At 39.9% G+C, this 20,333-nt stretch overlaps 1 protein-coding gene across 3 annotated transcripts in view; it reads right to left on the reverse strand.

Annotated features, from left to right (window-relative positions):
- The window catches only part of LOC124777494, a 253,609-nt gene that overhangs the window by 41,999 nt on the left and 191,277 nt on the right, over window positions 1–20,333 (reverse strand). For all 3 annotated transcript variants that reach the window (XM_047252933.1, XM_047252932.1, XM_047252931.1), the window contains exons 14-15: window positions 17,829–19,498; window positions 4,969–5,211 (exon numbers count right to left, since the gene is read on the reverse strand). In XM_047252933.1, coding sequence (XP_047108889.1) covers window positions 4,969–5,211; window positions 17,829–19,498 — 1,913 coding nt within the window. The remainder of the gene's footprint in view (window positions 1–4,968; window positions 5,212–17,828; window positions 19,499–20,333) is intronic.

The following is a 20,333-nucleotide window of genomic DNA, read 5'->3' on the forward strand; positions in this document are numbered from 1 at the left end:
GCCGCTACAATATGGTTATTTTTAGCTCATACATTGCAGGGAAAGAAATTTGTATCAGGTATCAAAATTTTATTTAAATATGAGAATAGAATGATATCTCATTTCTTTCTCAAGTTATTAGGTTTTATATCTGAGGAATGGTCGAGTGCGACATGCCCAGTTCCGCCCACATGAGCTTGCCAGCTGCTTGCTAGGAAATACTTACCCTCCACTTTTAAGAAAACTACTAGTTGAAAAAACTTGATTTTTGTACATCTTAAATCTGACATCTTCACTTGATTAAGAACTGAATTTTTCTTTTCGCTATATGCCATAGTTACTGCGCTGCATCAAATTAAGTAAATCATTGCTCGAAATTTTACAGGTTTTGCATATAGTTGGTTGGTTGGTTGTTTGGGGGAAGAGACCAAACAGCGAGGTCATCGGTCTCATCGGATTAGGGAAGGATGCGGAAGGAAGTCGGCCGTGCCCTTTCAAGGGAACCATCCCGGCATTTGCCTGGAGAGATTTAGGGAAATCACGGAAAACCTAAATCAGGAAGGCCGGACGCGGGATTGAACCGTCGTCCTCCCGAATGCGAGTCCAGTGTGCTAACCACTGCGCCACCTCGCTCGGTTTGCATATAGTTGATTTTAGCTCATACATTGCACTGAAATGTAGATAAAATATTGAAATTTTATTTAAAACTGAGAGCAGAAGGTTATCTCATTTTGTTCCTGAGTTATTTGGTTTTATATCTGAATGATGGTTGCATGCAGCACGCCCATTCACATCCTCGCACATCACAAATCATGTAGTCATAACAATTGTCATATCTCATTGATTCAAGATACTGAAATGACATTCCTTTCAAATGGTAACACACAGTGAGGCACATGTGATATATGATAAATACTCGAAACTTTTTTGGCTATTAAGATATGGAAGTAACTCATCTGCAGCAGTAAGAGGTCGGCAGCTGATGATGCATTCAGACTTCCACAGCACTGTAGGAAAACCCATATGGCATACACACATCCACAAGACCTGAGGAAAGGCATAGCAAGACGTGTAAACATGCTCACAGCAGCGAAAGGGTTAAGCAATATAGGCAACTCATGAAAAACATAGGTCTGTGTGGCAAGATGGGGATTTGCACAACCCTTCTCCCAAATGATAGTTGAGTCAGTGTAACTTGTGTCTCTTGTCAGTTGCTGTGGGCTTGGCACAGCAGCTCTTCGCGCCTATCTCAGCCAATAACATAAAATGAAGAACTGCGTATTTGCACACACTAACCAGCACAAATCAACAGAAACTACTGCTGTATTTGAAAATTCATGTTCAAACGAATCTCCTTCTGCTCTTCAATTAGTCAGAAAAGTAAATCTTTAATTGTCGTTTGTGAAAATCAGGCAAGCAGAAACAGAAACTTCAATTTTAATTATCATAAACTTATAAAAGAGGCATATTGGAAGCCATTTCAGTTTATTCTGTGGTGAGTTATGAAATGAGCAAAACCTATGTACAAAATACGAGTCTGGAAATGTGTCAAGTGTTGTCTAAATTTTACATTCTGGGAGTTTACTCAGTGATTCAGTGGCTGTTTTTAATGACTAACTGTGAACTTGTAATTATTTTCATCGACAGTGTTTGGATTTTGATGGAAAAGATAGCACAATTGACAGCAGACAGTAGGCAGTTGAGAAGTGAATTAACATCTAGAAGTTCAATAATAGCTACTGTAAAGTGCGACAATTCGGTCAGACTATGAACTGTGTTTGTTTCCTAATAATAATTACTGTGGATATCATGTTCATGCTGATATGATAGATTTGGAGGACAGTATTTTAAGACTTTTATTCCGTGACTGTGTTAATTACATATGCTTTCCACATATGTACTTCTGTGGACAATGTGGACAGTGTTAGGTAACTGCAGTGGAACAATCATGTAGGACATCAATAAAGTCTAGTATGTGTGCAAACTATTTATCTGTACTGTAATTAAAATAGATGAGAATCAAACTGGCCATAAACAATAGTTCATTCAACATCCAAGGGCAATTAAAGAGTGTGAACTGTAAATTTTGGTGTGGACTACATTGTTGATAGTAGCTTGTTCCCACCATCAACTTTTCAACCAGTTTCAACAAAGGCACTGCTACCAAGGCTAATTATGCAGGTAAAAACATGTTGGCTACAAGTGCTGTAAGCTGCCACTGATCTTATGCCATCTCGAGTACAATGTGCTAACCACTGGACCACCACGTGATAATAAAAAGTTAGAACAATGGTCAAAGTTTCAATAGGATTGAGCAGCCTCAAGGTCATAATACTCCAACCCAGATATCATTTATTTTTACACGTTTTTAAAATTTCTTTATATATTAAAGTCTGCATCTTTTTGTAAGAAACGAATTTAAAATGTTATTTCAGCTTATAGTTTTTTTTCATGCTCATATATTTAAAATTTGTACTGTAAATCACTTTCTAGGGACATGTTAGTATTACTGAAAAGTCAAGACTAGGATACTTAGAACTATTTGGAGAAGAAACAAAATGATTATTCGAGGTACTCTTAAAGCTCTAACTCTGTGGCTCTCATTCCCTTTATATTGATTTAGCAATCAGGTTCCATGGGACCATTCAGCCACAACTATTCGGTCACGAAATAAGTCAGTACATATTTTACAGAAAGCTGATAAGAAAATTTATAAATGAAACTATATTATAAGCACGGAACAATTGTAAGAGAGTATATGAATAGATAATGCATTACAGAAAAAGTTTACAACTACTGCAAGAGAAGGAATTAAATGGTTAACCAACTGCATATTGTTAATCACTCTAGTGGAAGTAAAACAAATTCACTTTCATGAATGGATCTAAGGTCTTCGATATGAAGCACGTGGATTAACCAGTGTCCAAATGAGAGGCACTCCATGGATGGTAACAAACAACACATCATCAAATTTTCGTGAAATGCTTTCGTAGTTCTCACTACTAATTTGTTTGATTAAAGAGACCTTCATTCTTAGAATTATAAAAGAACATAAAGCAGTTATTGATAAAGAATCTGGTACTTAACCATTTTATTTGGTACTTAACCATTTTATTGACTTTTACTAAGTTTGTGGTTTTTATTCCATTTGTCCAGTGCTGACTTGTCGTCCAGTGCTCTTGAACTGTTCCATCATTTTAAGTGAGAAAGAGTTTCATTAATAATTCTGACAATGCTTGTAATGATTATATCAGTTTAGGTAGTGTGTCTGAAGGTGTGGCCTGGACGGTGTCTGATTACAAATCCAAAAATCATGTTTCTAACCTCAGTCAGTCCATAGATTTTATATTTGTCACTATCTCTTTCACCTCTTGGGCTGTTAACGTGAAAAATGCTAAAGTTGCATCATTGTTTGAAGTTCATTAAACTGTTAAACGTTTTCCTGTAATTCACTGGCTAACTCAGTTCAAAAGTCAGAACAACACTAGGACGTATCACCTCCAATAGGAGCACACCTCACAAAGAAGTGCAGTTTTCACATCAATCTTGTGGGTGAGGATAGATTTATCTGCACATTTTTGTAAGTAAACAGTTCTATGCCTTAACTCAGTTGCACTGTCATGTGGTAACAGTTCATTTATTAGGAATAACAGCATAAATCGCAGTATACTTCCCCTCTCCGAAACTGCTGGGCAGTATCTATTCTGAAAGGGAGTCACTGATTTTGTCACAAGTGAGTAAGCTGTACTTGCCATTGTGTGACTAGGGCCTCCCGTCGGGTAGACCATTCGCCGGGTGCAAGTCTTTCAATTTGACGCCACTTCAGCGACTTGCGCATCAATGGGGATGAAATGATGATGATTAGGACAACACAACACCCAGTCCCTGAGCAGAGAAAATCTCCGACCCAGCCAGGAATCGAACCCAGGCCCTTAGGACTGACATTCTGTCATGCTGTCCTCTCAGCTACCAGGGGTGGGCACTCAGCTACCGGGAGCGGAGAGCTGTACTGTGGTGTTCAATTCAGCGTTCTTGTTGATGGCAGCTTTGCCCCTAAGTACACATGATGTACAGTTGCTGATTTCATAGTACTTGTACACTATCAAATTAATTACATAAACTTACTAAGAACTAGTCCATTTTGGACTATCAACAATGTCATTCTTTTGTCTTTGATTTTAATGCAATTGTGAGCACTCCGAATTATTTCAGTTGTGCTATGATCTGCATAATCAATCAAAATTATTGTCAAGTGCACGAGAGCTATCAATATAGCAGCAAGTGGTACACACTATCAATGCAATATGGTATATTTTCAAACATTGGACATCTTATTTCCAAATCATAATGCACTCTACCATGTAGTCATAAGTTATTAAACTGATCAGAGAGTTGGGTGATGTTACAAATATACTATGGCAGCTATTTTTTCATTGTCGCATACGTCCACTGCAATATTCAAGCTAAATATTATTGGACAATACTTGTGTTTTTATGCATAATATCCATGTTTTAGACACAGGACACTCATGCTGTTGGTACACCAGGTAATCATTTTAGTTATCCATGAGAAAAGGACAATGAATATACACCTGTAGACATTATATGCTCTTTGAAGATCTCCCATCATGAATCCTGTCTTTTTTACCTGTTGTATATGCTATCCCTACTGATGGTGTCCACATTTAACTACAGATGTTTGAACCAACACACCAACAATTTTAATCATGTACATTCCTCCTGTCCAATCCACATGTACCTCACAGCCATCATCTTAGTCATGTTTCAGAGAAGGCCACAATTCTTTTCAATAATTAGTGAAAGACAAAGCCAAATCACTGATCTGTTTCAGTCACTATGATGAATTACCTGACCAGTTGCAGTATACAACTAGCTATCCAGTTCAAATGGTAACAAATCATCTTCTCAGCAACATGATTTTCCTTATTGCTATTCGCTGTTTATAACTAACAAACATTTCATACTCACACTGATAATCCTTTCTTGCACCAAGCCCTCACGTCTCTTTTCTTTCCTTTTATCATCATCTAGACATAGTCTACTGTCACTCTCTTCTTCTTCCAATGCTCCTGAAAATTCTTGAGGTGATCCACCCACACCTCCAATTGTGGGAGCAGTGGGTTTTATTTTCTCTTCATGTGTATCATCTTTTTCCTCCATTGGAACATCGTCATCCTCATTATCATCATCATTATCCTGGCAATCTTCAGTCTAAGATTGTTAATAAAACAAAAACCTGAGGTATAATTTATATCAAATAAAAGAATGCTGTTAACACGAGAAGCTCCAGCTGTCAAACTGAGGCCAAATTAAAATAAAAATGAAGATCACGAACATAAAATATGGACTAATAACATAATGTTAAAACAAACAAAAAGAATATTTAATAAAGCAGATAAAGGAACATCCTGTACAGCACTTTTCCAGAATCTCCCCTTCCATTTGCTGGTGTATGGTTCAGAGTGGATCTCTCTATTCTGATATAAAAATTTTTATCAGAGAGCCTGCAGGTATCTACTAAAGAATTGCACAGGCACTTATAAAAATATAAATGAACACTTTATTAGCGACACCTATCAAATAAGAGAAATCTGGACTCAGAGGCTGCAAATACTTATTAACACTATAAAGAATAATGTTTGTGGTACATGTAAGTATATATAAAGTAACCAGTAATACTATTTAAACAAAAGCTAACTAGTGTAACTGGTAAAGACAATGGCTTTTTCCAAAGTAGTGGCTTTTTTTCTGTGTTGTGAGAGCTGCCTATTACAATTACTGTAACCTATATATACTTCAGTGTAGTGATAAATATCGCACAGGTAGACTACTACCACTGCTGCTGCTGCTACTACTACTATTCAATCATCCATTTCACATCCCTCCATACTAGAACTTATACCATTTGATGTGTCATGAATGAGTTAATGACACAATTACAACCAAGTACTTAAAAAAAAAACATCAATCGCAGATGTAGGCTTTGGCTGGTGCACCAAACTGTAGAATACTGTTTACGAACACTGACACTTCAAAGATACCTGCAAATGTAATCCAACACTTGTACTACCTAAAAGATTTTGATATGTAACTAAAACTGAAATTAAAAACAGTGCATAAATTTTGAGAGTGAGGCAGTTATTTTTTGCATTCATATTTGTCAATGCACTTTACAATCATAACAAAACTACTTTTGTATGTTTTTTGTTATCAAACAAATAACAGAGTGAAGGCTTTTGTCTTGTTTTTCACATCATCCTGTACACAATAGGGGCTGCATTGTCTTTATAAAGTTTCTTTGGTTAATGCTACACGATAGCAACATTTTACAATTTTTAGCACACATATATGATTACGTGTATTCCTCAACATTTCTTTGAAGCTTAAATTTAAAATATTTGCTCATCCTAAACTAACATGCAACACAAGTGGGTATTAGCACTCTCTTTAGTCATTTCACTGATAAAACTGTAGTGCTCTGCTATCTGTTGACAACTGGCAATACTACTCTGACAGCTACTCCACAGCTACTGTACAATAGAGGGTGGGTGGTATTTCATGTCAATATTAGCAACTCTCTCTCTTATTCCAGTAGGGCATAGAGCAAGAAAAGATATTCTTCAAAAGGTGCCTTAATTATCATATCTTGTCCTCATTATCCTCACCGAAGATATGATATGAAGACAGTATAACTGTTGCAGCAGTTTGTTTCCTCAAACATTAATTCTCTGGTCAATAAAATTCTTATGGGTTTGAGGCCGCAATTTTATTGACTGTGACAACAGTCACAGAAGCCTACATTTACAGTAATTCTCTGGATTTATTCAATAGAGAGCAACCTCAACTTTCTTCCAAATATTCCCACTGAATTTCCAGAGTAGATATTTGTACATACTTAGCATTTATGATTTCAGCAGCACATCTCTACATGCCCCTTCAATGGCTGCTACCAACTGTGGTTGATATGGACTACAACCACTGGAACAGTATTCCAGAGTAAATAGGACTATCTTAGCAGTTTCCTTTACAAATGCACCACACTTTCCTAAAATCCTTCCAACAAGTTTAAGTCTTTTATATGGTGCACGGTGTCTGTTCCCTTGGACACGTCTGAAAGAACAGACCATGCTGAATCCGCAGCTGTGATACATTATATATAAATTGAAGGTGGAGGGCAGTGGGGAGGGGGGGATTACTGATATCAGCTGCATCAGGACATTGATGATGATGATGATGAGGTCCCATACTTCGAGGAGCTAGGGGACGATGCAGGAGACCTGCACCGCTGACTAGGCACGGTCCTAGTGGAGGTAGTTTGCCACTGCCTTCCTCCGACTGCTGACAGTAATGGGGATGAATATTGATGATGAAGATGACACAACACCCAGTCATCTCCAGGCAGGGAAAATCCCTGACCACGCCAGGAATCAAACCCGGGACCCCATGCGTGGTAAGCGAGAACGCTACCGCAAAGCCACGAGCTACGTGAAATCAATGGCAATGAATGAAAACATTTAAAACATTTGCTGGACTGGGATTTGAACACGGGATCTCCTGCTTATTAGGAAAGTGCGTTAACCACTGCACCATCCGGGACACAGTATTATCGCAAGTGCACCAACTATCTCAGCACATCTCACGGCCAATCCAAATTCCCACCGAGCGCCACCTATCCACAGTTCCTGTCCATTTCCTCCATGCTCACTATTCTGAGATTCCTGCAGGAGGCCGGACATACTTGTGCATATGCACTGAAAAGGAACAGACACCATGCATCACGTAGATGGGCAATGGATCCACCTTCTTCAGTGCGGATGCACAAGTAAATCAGTAAGTCCAACCTCCTGCTGGAATCTCCGAGTAACGAGCATGGGGGGAATGAACAGGTACAGTAGATAGGTGGTGCTCGGTGGGAATGCGTATCGGCCATGAGGTGTGCCAAAATAGTCTGCGCAGTAGCGATAACACTGTGTCCCGTATGGAACAGTGGATAAACACATCTGCCTAGTAAGCAGGAGACCCCAGGTTCGAATCCTGGCCCAGCACACATTTTCACTTGTTGCTGCTGATTCCGCATAGTGTTCCAATATCCAGATTCTACTGACATTCGCTCCCCCCCCCCCATCTTCAATTTACATAAAATCTAAGTCTCCCATTCACCTTCGCTAAAAATTACTGCATGTGTTCACCTCAATTCATGTCACTTCAGTCTCACTATTAAAATAACATGGAAGCCCTAAACATTAACTACTCTTGTAATTGGATGCTCAGAGCTGTTTCTCTTTTTCTATAAAATTCTTCTGTGTTCCACACACCGTCATGGCCGTAATATGATCTACCAACATTTCAGGGATTGTTGCAAGTGGCTTTGATCATGGAACAACACAAGTCCAAATCGAATCTACTACCTTCTTATACAGATTAGGCATACAGCCTTAAGGGAGCCAAATGTACAAGCTGCCCCCAGGGCCAAACATAACTTTTATTATTTAAATTTTACAAAGAGTCTGCCTTTTCCACCTGTCGCCTTTCAGCTGATGTGACAACAATCGACTGGATCATGCCAAAACAGGCCGAACTGCTATCAGCAAAGCCACCTTAACAGTCAAATATGTCAGAATCATCTGACTTATGAGACAGAGAGTTCTCACAGCCATGACCAAAACAAACCTCTATCTCTCCTATTCTGAACTGCCACCTAGAGCAGACACTAAATGGCTTAGTTCCTTTAATTTGGCATTTTCCTTTCTCCTCTAAGATGGTATGGGGCTATTTGTTATCTCTTCTTGTCCCCTGGCAATCCTCACCATATAATCCTCATGAGCAAATAAACAAATACGGTTTCTTTTTCTAAACTTGAGTACTGTGTGTTAATTACAAGCCTACACCACTTTCCAATCTGGACTGGATCCCCGAGGGCGTGTACAAACTGGCGCCAGGAGGAGGATGGTGGGTTCGCCCTGTTTTCGGCTTTAAGGTGTCACATACAAATTACTAAGCCATGAGCACATGGATGAAACCATTGTGCAGGTCTGTCTGGCTCTGTGCTGTGACACAACGGACAAGTGCTTAGTGCAGTCAGTCTGGGCTGCTTATTCCATGATCCCCATTGTATTCTACCCAGAGCTGCTATCACCAATGCTGCTGCTGCTGCTGCGCAAATCAGTCGAACATCACTCATTGCATCTCCCACCTGCACATACGTCCACGTTGCAGGTACTATGACCAAGTGCCACCTCGTCGGCAGGCACCGCCGCTTTATTACTGCCTAATGCTTCGACACTGTTAGTCAATGAACAAATGTATGTTGTGAGCCAGGGTCCGACCCTGCCAGAGACTTTGCAAAGAGATGCTGCCAGAGACTTTCAGTTTGTTTCGAAGTGTGTAGTTTAAAGTGATGCACACCACCACGTACAGGGACAGCTGGACATGCAAGCAAGTCTGGATCAACTCCACATGTACTTTAAAGTAGTAGTAAATGAGATGCCACAAGGCGGCACTGTGCCTGCAGCTGACTTTGCTTCCCCATTTCCAGAGTACGCATAGCTGGTTCCGTCCCAGCCTGTAACTGATGTTGCAGTATGTCTACTGGTTCCGATCTTTGTGGGTAAACCAGGTGGCAATGTCCAGATTTTCTACAAAATTTAATAGGTGTAGGGGAACTGTCCATGTGAAGTGACAAAGTGTCGGTACGAGTCGCCAACCTTAAGTTACAAGAACAGGTTTATGTAAATTCAGTGGAATGGCTCAGAAATATCATAGAATTAGACATTTTTGCAAAATGGCTACTGGACAGGAATGGCGATAAGCATAATGTTTGCTACTATGGACAAACTTTGCACCCTACACCAAAATTCCAGAGAGGATTTAGAAAACTTTGCTGACAGGGTAACATCCGTTTTGCATTGTACATATGTACTATGGGAAAATAAAGAAAGGAGTGAAGTACTACTCAGCAAAGCAGATGCTTTCCGTGTAGATGTATTAATTTGCAGGACTGACCCACAGGAAGATGCTAAGGTGAAGTGTGCATTGACAAACATGCTAAGGGAGGCCATACTACTTCCATTTCTATGCAAGGACTGCCAATTTATCCAGTCTTCCACCAGGACATCCCCCCCCCCCCCCCCCCTACCACCAGATTTGCATTCATTGTCAAAGTGTGCTGCACTCATAGCATATACCCATATCACAAGGCTCCTGAGTGCCTAGCACTGGCATGTGCCTATTCTTGAAAGTTCAGACATCAGAGAGCAAATTGTCCATCTCTACAGCGTCAGTGAACAAACCAAATAGGTTGCCGATGTGTTCAAAGGAATGGGAATATGGGAAATTGGAACGGGAGTAGCCCTGCCACTGCACCTCGTTTCCCTTCTGCAAAGCACATCCAGTATTCTTACTTCTTATTTCTAGGGTGGCAAACATCATGCAGCAAGGTAAAACTGATGGCAGAAAGACTACCTGTATCACTGATCAGTATTCATTAAATCTACTCATGGTTAAGAATTAAAACTGCTGTGTTGTTGCCCGTGTCAATTGGGAAAAAAGTAGTATATCCAAGAGGTTCGAAAACTGGAAATCGGGGGAAAGAAGTACCAGTTCACATTTGAAGTGGTTTGGAAGCATTGCCACAATTTCAGTGCCCTTTTATGCAATGGCTCCATGCACCAGATTTCCAAGCACCAGAAGTAGATAAGTCCAAACTGGGGGGAAACATCCACCATTTTGGCAGTCTCCCCTCCCCCCTGCCCCCCATAAGAAAGTGAGGAGGGAGTCCAGACTGAGTGATCAAGTTCAGACAACCCACTGAATACGTACCATACCGTCAAGGCTAAACAAAACGAAAAAAATATCATTTAATACTGGCAAAATTGTTTGAATGGAGGTGAAGAAAGATTTTTTTGAAGAGGAGATATTTTCTCAGTACATCCATTAACACAAAATGAAGTTGCAGACAATAAATAGACACATGCGGAATACAGTTTACCTTGAATGAGTGCAACATGAGTGCGACAGAAGATGGTACCTTTTTGCCAGCAAGCACTCTTCGGGGTGCACAAAGTAAATACTGACAAGGTAAGAACATTCAAAGAAACTAAACAGCCTGAAAGAACTACTTATATAAATTCCATCTCAGTGGTGTCACCTGTTGTTGTTGTGGTCTTCAGTCCTGAGACTGGTTTGATGCAGCTCTCCATGCTACTCTATCCTGTGCAAGCTTCTTCATCTTCCAGTACTTACTGCAACCTACATCCTTCTGAATCAGCTTAGTGTATTCATCTCTTGGTCTCCCTCTACGATTTTTACCCTCCACACTGCCCTCCAATGCTAAATTTGTGATTCCTTGATGCCTCAAAACATGTCCTACCAACCGATCCCATCTTCTACTCAAGTTGTGCCACAAACTTCTCTTCTCCCCAATCCTATTCAATACCTCCTCATTAGTTACGTGATCTACCCATCCAACCTTCAGTATTCTTCTGTAGCACCACATTTCGAAAGCTTCTATTCTCTTCTTGTCTAAACTATTTATCCTCCATGTTTCACTTCCATACATGGCTACACTCCATACAAATACTTTCAGAAACGACTTCCTGACACTTAAATCTATACTCGATGTTAACAAATTTCTCTTCTTCAGAAACGCTTTCCTTCCCATTGCCAGTCTACATTTTATATCCTCTCTACTTCGACCATCATCAGTTATTTTACTCCCTAAATAGCAAAACTCCTTTACTACTTTAAGTGTCTCATTTCCTAATCTAATTCCCTCAGCATCACCCGATTTAATTTGACTACATTCCATTATCCTCGTTTTGCTTTTGTTGATGTTCATCTTATATCCTCCTTTCAAGACACTGTCCATTCCGTTCAACAGCTCTTCCAAGTCCTTTGCTGTCTCTGACAGAATTACAATGTCATTGGCGAACCTCAAAGTTTTTACTTCTTCTCCATGAATTTTAATACCTACTCCGAATTTTTCTTTTGTTTCCTTTACTGCCTGCTCAATATACAGATTGAATAACATCGGGGAGAGGCTACATCCCTGTCTCACTCCTCCCCCAACCACTGCTTCCCTTTCATGCCCCTCGACTCTTATAACTGCCATCTGGTTTCTGTACAAATTGTAAATAGCCTTTCGCTCCCTGTATTTTACCCCTGCCACCTTCAGAATTTGAAAGAGAGTATTCTGGTCAACATTGTCAAAAGCTTTCTCTAAGTCTACAAATGCTAGAAACGTAGGTTTGCCTTTTCTTAATCTTTCTTCTAAGATAAGTCGTAAGGTTAGTATTACCTCACGTGTTCCAACATTTCTACGGAATCCAAACTGATCTTTCCCGAGGTCCACTTCTACCAGTTTTTCCATTCGTCTGTAAAGAATTCGCGTTAGTATTTTGCAGCTGTGATTTATTAAACTGATAGTTCGGTAATTTTCACATCTGTCAACACCTGCTTTCTTTGGGATTGGAATTATTATATTCTTCTTGAAGTCTGAGGGTATTTCGCCTGTCTCATACATCTTGCTCACCAGATTGTAGAGTTTTGTCAGGACTGGCTCTCCCAAGGTCGTCAGTAGTTCCAATGCAATGTTGTCTACTCCCGGGGCCTTTTTTCGACTCAGGTCTTTCAGTGCTCTGTCAAACTCTTCACGCAGTATCGTATCTCCCATTTCATCTTCATCTACATCCTCTTCCATTTCCATAATATTGTCCTCAAGTACATCGCCCTTGTATAAACCCTCTATATACTCCTTCCACCTTTCTGCCTTCCCTTCTTTGCTTAGAACTGGGTTGCCATCTGAGCTCTTGATATTCATACAAGTGGTTCTCTTCTCTCCAAAGGTCTCTTTAATTTTCCTGTAGGCAGTATCTATCTTACCACTAGTGAGACAAGCCTCTACATCCTTACATTTGTCCTCTAGCCATCCCTGCTTAGCCATTTTGCACTTTCTGTCGATCTCATTTTTGAGACGTTTGCATTTCTTTTTGCCTGCTTCATTTACTGCATTTTTATATTTTCTCCTTTCATCAATTAAATTCAATATTTCTTCTGTTACCCAAGGATTTCTATTAGCCCTCGTCTTTTAACCTACTTGATCCTCTGCTGCCTTCACTACTTCATCCCTCAGAGCTACCCATTCTTCTTCTACTGTATTTCTTTCCCCCATTCCTGTCAATTGTTCCCTTATGCTCTCCCTGAAACTCTGTAGAACCTCTGGTTCTTTCAGTTTATCCAGGTCCCATCTCCTTAAATTCCCGCCTTTTTGCAGTTTCTTCAGTTTCGATCTGCAGTTCATAACCAATGGATTGTGGTCAGAATCTACATCTGCCCCTGGAAATGTCTTACAATTTAAAACCTGGTTCCTAAATCTCTGTCTTACCATTATGTAATCTATCTGATACCTTTTAGTATCTCCAGGATTCTTCCAGGTATACAACCTTCTTTCATGATTCTTGAACCAAGTGTTAGCTATGATTAAGTTATGCTCTGTGCAAAATTCTACAAGGCGGCTTCCTCTTTCATTTCTTCCCCCCAATCCATATTCACCCAATATGTTTCCTTCTATCCCTTTTCCTACTGACGAATTCCAGTCACCCATGACTATTAAATTTTCGTCTCCCTTCACTACCTGAATAATTTCTTTTATCTCGTCATACATTTCATCAATTTCTTCATCATCTGCAGAGCTAGTTGGCATATAAACTAGTACTACTGTAGTAGGCATGGGCTTTTTGTCTATCTTGGCCACAATAATGCGTTCACTATGCTGTTTGTAGTAGCTAACCCGCACTCCAATTTTTTTTATTCATTATTAAACGTACTCCTGCATTACCCCTATTTGATTTTGTATTTATAACCCTGTAATCACCTGACCAAAAGACTTGTTCCTCCTGCCACCGAACTTCACTAATTCCCACTATATCTAACTTTAACCTATCCATTTCCCTTTTTTAATTTTCTAACCTACCTGCCCGATTAAGGGATCTGACATTCCACGCTCCGATCCGTAGAACGCCATTTTTCTTTCTCCTGATAACAACGTCCTCCTGAGTAGTCCCCGCCCGGAGATCCGAATGGGGGACTATTTTACCTCCGGAATATTTTACCCAAGAGACACTATCATCATTTAATCATACAGTAAAGCTGCATGTCCTCGGGAAAAATTACGGCTGTAGTTTCCCCTTGCTTTCAGCCGTTCGCAGTACCAGCACAGCAAGGCCGTTTTGGTTAATGTTACAAGGCCAGATCAGTCAATCATCCAGACTGTTGCCCCTGCAACTACTGAAAAGGCTGCTGCCCCTCTTCAGGAACCACATGTTTGTCTGGCCTCTCAACAGATACCCCTCAGTTGCGGTTGCACCTACGGTACGGCCACCTGTATCGATGAGGCATGCAAGCCTCCCCACCAACGGCAAGGTCCATGGTTCATGGTGTCTAAAAGTACAAAATGGAAAGAATCATAAATATCTGTGCAAAGCAGACTGTGAAGTACTGTACCTTGCTCTAGCCGAATCTGCAACTTTGTTTGAAGAAAAGAAACAGCTTGCAGCAAAACTCAGAGATAATCATTTGGTACAAAAGCCAGTGTGCACCAAAACTGTTACACAGCAGCTGATAAGTTTCCATTGCTACAATTTATGTTCATACCCTATGTACAATTTACAGTCTACAGATTAAGAACAAATTTTATCTTAAGTATTAGGTGGGAAATAGTGTTGTTATTTTCTACACCACTCTATTGTTTGGTCATATTGATGATTCTGTTACATGTTTTTGCCACATCTGGCTCCTGATTAGCTTGAATATTACCTTTGTGCCATTCTTGTAAAGTTTGCTATGTGCCTTATAGGTTTTTAAGCATGTTACCTTGATATTACTATTGTCTGTACAGAACTTCTTTCTCACTGGATTGTTATGATGGTCAATAGCCTGTCCGTTGTAGACATCTGGCCCTTGTTAAATGACACCAGCTGCAAAGCTGATGCCCTTCTACACTGTGTGACACTATGTGATCTAATGTCGTCGTATTGCAGTTCCATGCGACTAGCAGGTGCATGTGCTACTAATGTATCACTACTTTTACACATTCTCTGTTATCTCAAAATTAAGCGTATGGCCTTTTCAGCCTCTAGCTCCTCATTCCCAATCCAACCAACCCAGCTAAAATTCAGCGTTATTCTGTAGCACCACAATTCAAAAGGTTCTATTCTTTTATTGTCTGTTTTGTATGCACACATTACATACATTTTTTATCCTTTCATCTTTCAAAAAATCACCACACATCTCATTTGTGTTTTGATGTGCAAAATTGCTCAGACAGCTTTTTTCTGATATTCTTTCAAAGATTTTGGAAAAATTGCTGCCATTAAAATAAACAACACAGCTATTACAACTGCTATAATATGTACACACTGCATTGTTGCTCTGTTCTATGCATCCACAACTTTCCATCTGAGAAGAGAGGTTTAGACATACAGAAAATTAATATATTTTCTGATAACAAATGTGATAGACAATATTATCAGATCAAGCACTTTTGAACCTAGACTTAGCAAATCTCTTATATGTTTCAATGCACCTGCTTCTGTGTGTGACCTGTAACGTATACTTGAACACATTGTGTCAATGTCCGACAGCTGTCTTTTCAGCTGCTTCTACGATGATACTGCAGGTAACTGGAAAGAGCATGCAAGTCAGAATCTCTGAATTAACATGGCAGTAAAATGCAACACTAAAGTCGAATAACAGCTGTCTCCATTTCCTGTGAAGATTTCCTACATTAGTACTGTTGGAAGGTCGGCATCTCATCTGTCAGAAACTCTAACTTACTTGCCACCTAAGCAAATCCCTAGTATTATAAGCTGTGTTTTGCAACTGGATCCCCACTTTGTGTGCTGCTAGCAGACCTTTTATATGGAGTCCACATAATCTAATTGTGACCAGAAAAAAATCATTAAGAAACTGTAATAAGACAGGATTTTTGTTGAGGGTTTTAAACAAGTTCAGTGATTTCATATCTCTCATTTTGAGGTTCTGTAAGTGTGATGAGTTTTTTTAATCAAGTATGAGATTTTGTAACTTCGATACATCATAAAACTTAAGTGAGGTAGAGTAGAATTATGCCCGATAAAAGTAAAATTTAGAATGAAATCTAGAATTCATAATTTGATTTTCATGCTCCAACCCATGAAGTTTGCCCCAAAGTTGTTGTGAAGTTTGTGATAATACTTTGTGCAAACACATTTGAAGTAACAAATTTCTTTGTCTTCAGCAACCGTCCTATGCTGCAGTTCTCCATATATTGTTTTACTGTCTTTGTGGACACTGGATGTCAAATTTTTGAAGTAATTAGCCTTTCTCTATGCTATATGACAGAGGAAAGTACAGCTGAGGTAGGTTTTGGTTTGTTCATCTCACATCCTGCTCGTCAGATTGCAGACAGCTGAGATAGGTTTTTGTTGGTTCATCTTGCATACTGCTGGCCAGATTGCATATCACTGGATTTGAATGGTAAATTAAACTTGGAAACTCTCGACATTAACATTTATTAATCTATTTACTTATTTATTAAATACTCTTTTGCAAAATGATATTTATCGTTTCAGTAGAGGATAGGCTTCCTTGGTAAAACCATATCACCAATTTTGGGGACTTCCTTTGAAAGACTGCTTTGCCTGAAAAATGTACCCCAATTGGTAATTTGTCAATGGAATGAAGTATTGTATCAACTTCTCACTATGTGAGAGCAAACAAACAAAAGGAAAGGTCAGAGGATGAGAACAACAAAATGGCTGAGCATAAATGTAGCACCTGACTTTTACTCAAATGGCAAAGTTCTCTCAAAAATATAAAGTTCTCAATAAATCATCCCCAGGGACAAGTTTTATTGAAGCTCCAAAGCACAGGAAACGAATAAATTTCACAAATAGGAAAAACTGCAGGACATCTAATATTAATGGGATCTTTGAGAGTATCTGCATTAATAAGATGCCAAATAAACCACATTCACTACAATTTTCAGCGACACATGCATTAAGGAATTGCCAACTACCCATCGGTATCACGGGACATTTATTCCAGTCTCTGAAGTATACTTGTGGTACAGAAGAATGTAAAACTTTTAAACCAGCCACTTTTAAAACATAAGCATACCATACAGGCCTTTCTTCTGGTAACTTTAAGCTCCCCCAAGCTATTACTGAACCCATTCACATTTATCAGTAAATATTTTCTTTCCCCTCTTTCTCTTGGATGTGAGAACAGTCTTCTGAACACAGACAGGATGACACACAAGAGGTAAGGACATTAGGTAAGTGCTAGAGATGCCAGGATGGTATTAAGAGATAAATAGAGCATCTTGGTGGGCACAGAGGTGTTGGATACAGCCCACTATAGAGGGAGGGGGAGAGACATTACATAAGGCACAAAATGAAGTGGTAGGAAAGGACTGACTTCTTGTTTTTTAAGCTGTTTCTCAGGTCAATATCTTTTTACAAACTTTCCTATTTTCCTTCCTCAGCATATATTATATTAGTCCCTTTCTTTAGCAAAAGTATCCTTTTTACTCCCATTTTTTTCTTATTTTTCTGCTTTTTATATGTTTTAAGAGCACTCTCATCAATGAAAGATGATGTGCAACATAACTCAAATTGCTGTTTCTGACATTCTTTCACAGATTTTGGAAGAAAGATTGCCTTTAAAATAAATAAATAACACATCTATTGTTACTGCTATAATACGTATCTACTACATTACTACTTGGTTCCATTTATCCTTAACTCACCATTTGAGAAGAGAGGTTTATTTTATTTATACATATGTATTACCTTATCTTCCTGTGCAATTTCATCAGCCTCTTCCTCCTCTTCGTCAGCCACTTCCTCTTCCTCTTCATCTTCCTCTTCTTCTTCCTCTTCCTCCTCTTCATCAGATGTTGTTGTATCATCATCGTCATCATCGTCATCCTCTTCATCATCACTTGATGTAGTGCTGCTATCTGAATCAGGCTGCTGCTCTATTTGAGTCCACTGAGGTGGCTCCCACTGTGATACTCTAGTCTTTACATGGTAATAATAAACACGGCCTTCAGCATCCTTGGCTGATTTCCATTTTGGTGGCAACCTGATTGGAGGAGGAAGTAATGGTGGAGGAGGTGTTGGGGTGAAGGGCTGCTGAATAGGAACTGACACAGGATGAGCATGGTGATATGGCGGTGTCTGTATGGGGCTATAACAAAGGTGTGATGGTTTTTGGCTGTAAGGGGGCTGTATGGATGAATCAGTTGGTGATGAATCTCTGTCTCCATATGGAGGAGGAAGTGCACAGATACGACGATGAAATGGTAAATTATGCCTATCTCCAGACCTCATATCTGAAGGGTCGCATGGGAGAGGCGGGGGCCCGTGTTGAATAGCATCCGGTTGTGGGATAAAACCTGATGGAGGTGGTCCGTGTGAAAGAGGAGGTGTTGGCAATAATGGTGAGCCTTTATTTCTACGTGGTGTCATTTTAGGTACGACATGGTTCATTGTGACATGTGGTGGAGGAGTTATTTGAGGTGGAGGTTGTAAGAAGGTGTTTCCATGGTGAGGAGACGGTGGTGGACAGTGTGAGGGGGGTAATCCATGAGGTGGTGATGCCCTGGAAGGTACAGGGGGCACGTGGATTGAATTAGAACATGAGACATGAGTAGGTGGTGGACAATGATGAGAGACAGGTGTATTTGGAGGAGGGAGCACATTAATTGTGGAACCATGAGGTGGATGTGGTCCATGAACAGGAGGCGGTCCTTGGGGCACAGCAGGCCCAAGAGCAGGTGGGGGGCCGTGGGGCAAAGGAGGTCCATGTGGTGGAAGAGGTGCATGAGGTGGAGGTGGTCTGTGAGGCACGGGACCTCCATTACCTGGAGGAGGACCTTGAGGAAAAGTGGGGCCTTTTGGCATTGGAGGACCACAGGGAGGAGTTGGTCCATGTGGAAGAGATGGAGCATGAGGCAGAGGTGGTCCATGTGATTGCAATGAGCAGTGAGACAAAGGGGAAGCATGTGGTGGAGGAGGTATATGGGGAGGAGGGGGGCCATGTGTAGGTCCAAGGGGTGGAGGAGGACCATGGGGTGGCAGAGTACCAAGCTGAGGAGGTGGGCCTTGAGGTAGAAGTGGTGCCGGTGGCAGGGATGGTATTTGTGGCTGCCCAGTAGATGGTGAAAGTCTGTGTGTCGATAACTGTCCAATCGGTGTTGGAGGCCTATGTGAGAGTATACTACCAGTTGGTGGCAAAGAAACATGGGGCAATGATGCACTATGAAGAGGCAAAGGTGCACTGTGGGAAACAGACTGAGAGTGTGGCGGAGGTATGTGTGTTGGAGGAGGACAGTGAGGAGGAATAGTAAGAGGAGACACATTAGTATGTGGGGGTGGAACAGTGAGATGATGTACTGACATTGATACACTGCTGGCTTCATTTGGACCCATGTCACTTGGTGTTAATAAGCTGGTATCTGAAAACAAAAATGCAAAAATTTTAACTTGTCAGTGCAATATTTAAATATATTGTATTTATTCAACAAAATTATTTGGTCTGCATTACTGGCTGCCTAAGGTAAGAACTTTATTTCACAAGAAAGTGTGGTCATAAACTACCATATTCTTTCACAAATAGAATTTTAATTTAGTTTAGCTACCCTTTTAAATTTGTCCTCAATGACTTAATTAGTATTATGCTAGTCAGTAATCAAAACTTATAAAATGGATGCTGGGTGTCTATAGTTAAAATGCTTCAGGTTAGGTGTCCATCTGCTAGAAATACAATGATTATTTTGAATGCTACTGTTGTACAGGCATTCTTAACATTTCATTTTTAATTACTATGATACATTTAAAGTAATAACACACAACAGAAAAGGAAAAAAAAACAAGTAGTGTCTGTAAAATGATATAATATGAGAGTACAATTACGGAATATCAGTAAACTTAACTACAACACATTTTCACAAAAAATGGATGCTCGTCTGCATAAACTCAAACAGGTCAACCAGTTAGTTGAGGTCTAGCCACATTCCTGCATTACATGGCTGAACGTGATGACTATGGCTCCTAAATCAATTGTAAGCAACAAAGAAAGCAATAAACACAGTTTTTTGTACATGGAAATGAAAATGGAATAGAGAACATTTATTTACCACAGATAAAACTCTCTATACCCAACTGATGCTTCATGTATTTCCATTTAATTTTATAGGTTATTGAGGAAAAGTACTGTGTGCTCAAATGAAGCAAACCACGTTACAACCAAGACAATTCTTTCTTAGAAGAGAAGATGTTACCAACTTCCAA

This window comes from Schistocerca piceifrons, chromosome 2 (assembly GCF_021461385.2).
Source record: "Schistocerca piceifrons isolate TAMUIC-IGC-003096 chromosome 2, iqSchPice1.1, whole genome shotgun sequence".
In the NCBI taxonomy this organism is placed as follows: domain Eukaryota; kingdom Metazoa; phylum Arthropoda; class Insecta; order Orthoptera; family Acrididae; genus Schistocerca; species Schistocerca piceifrons.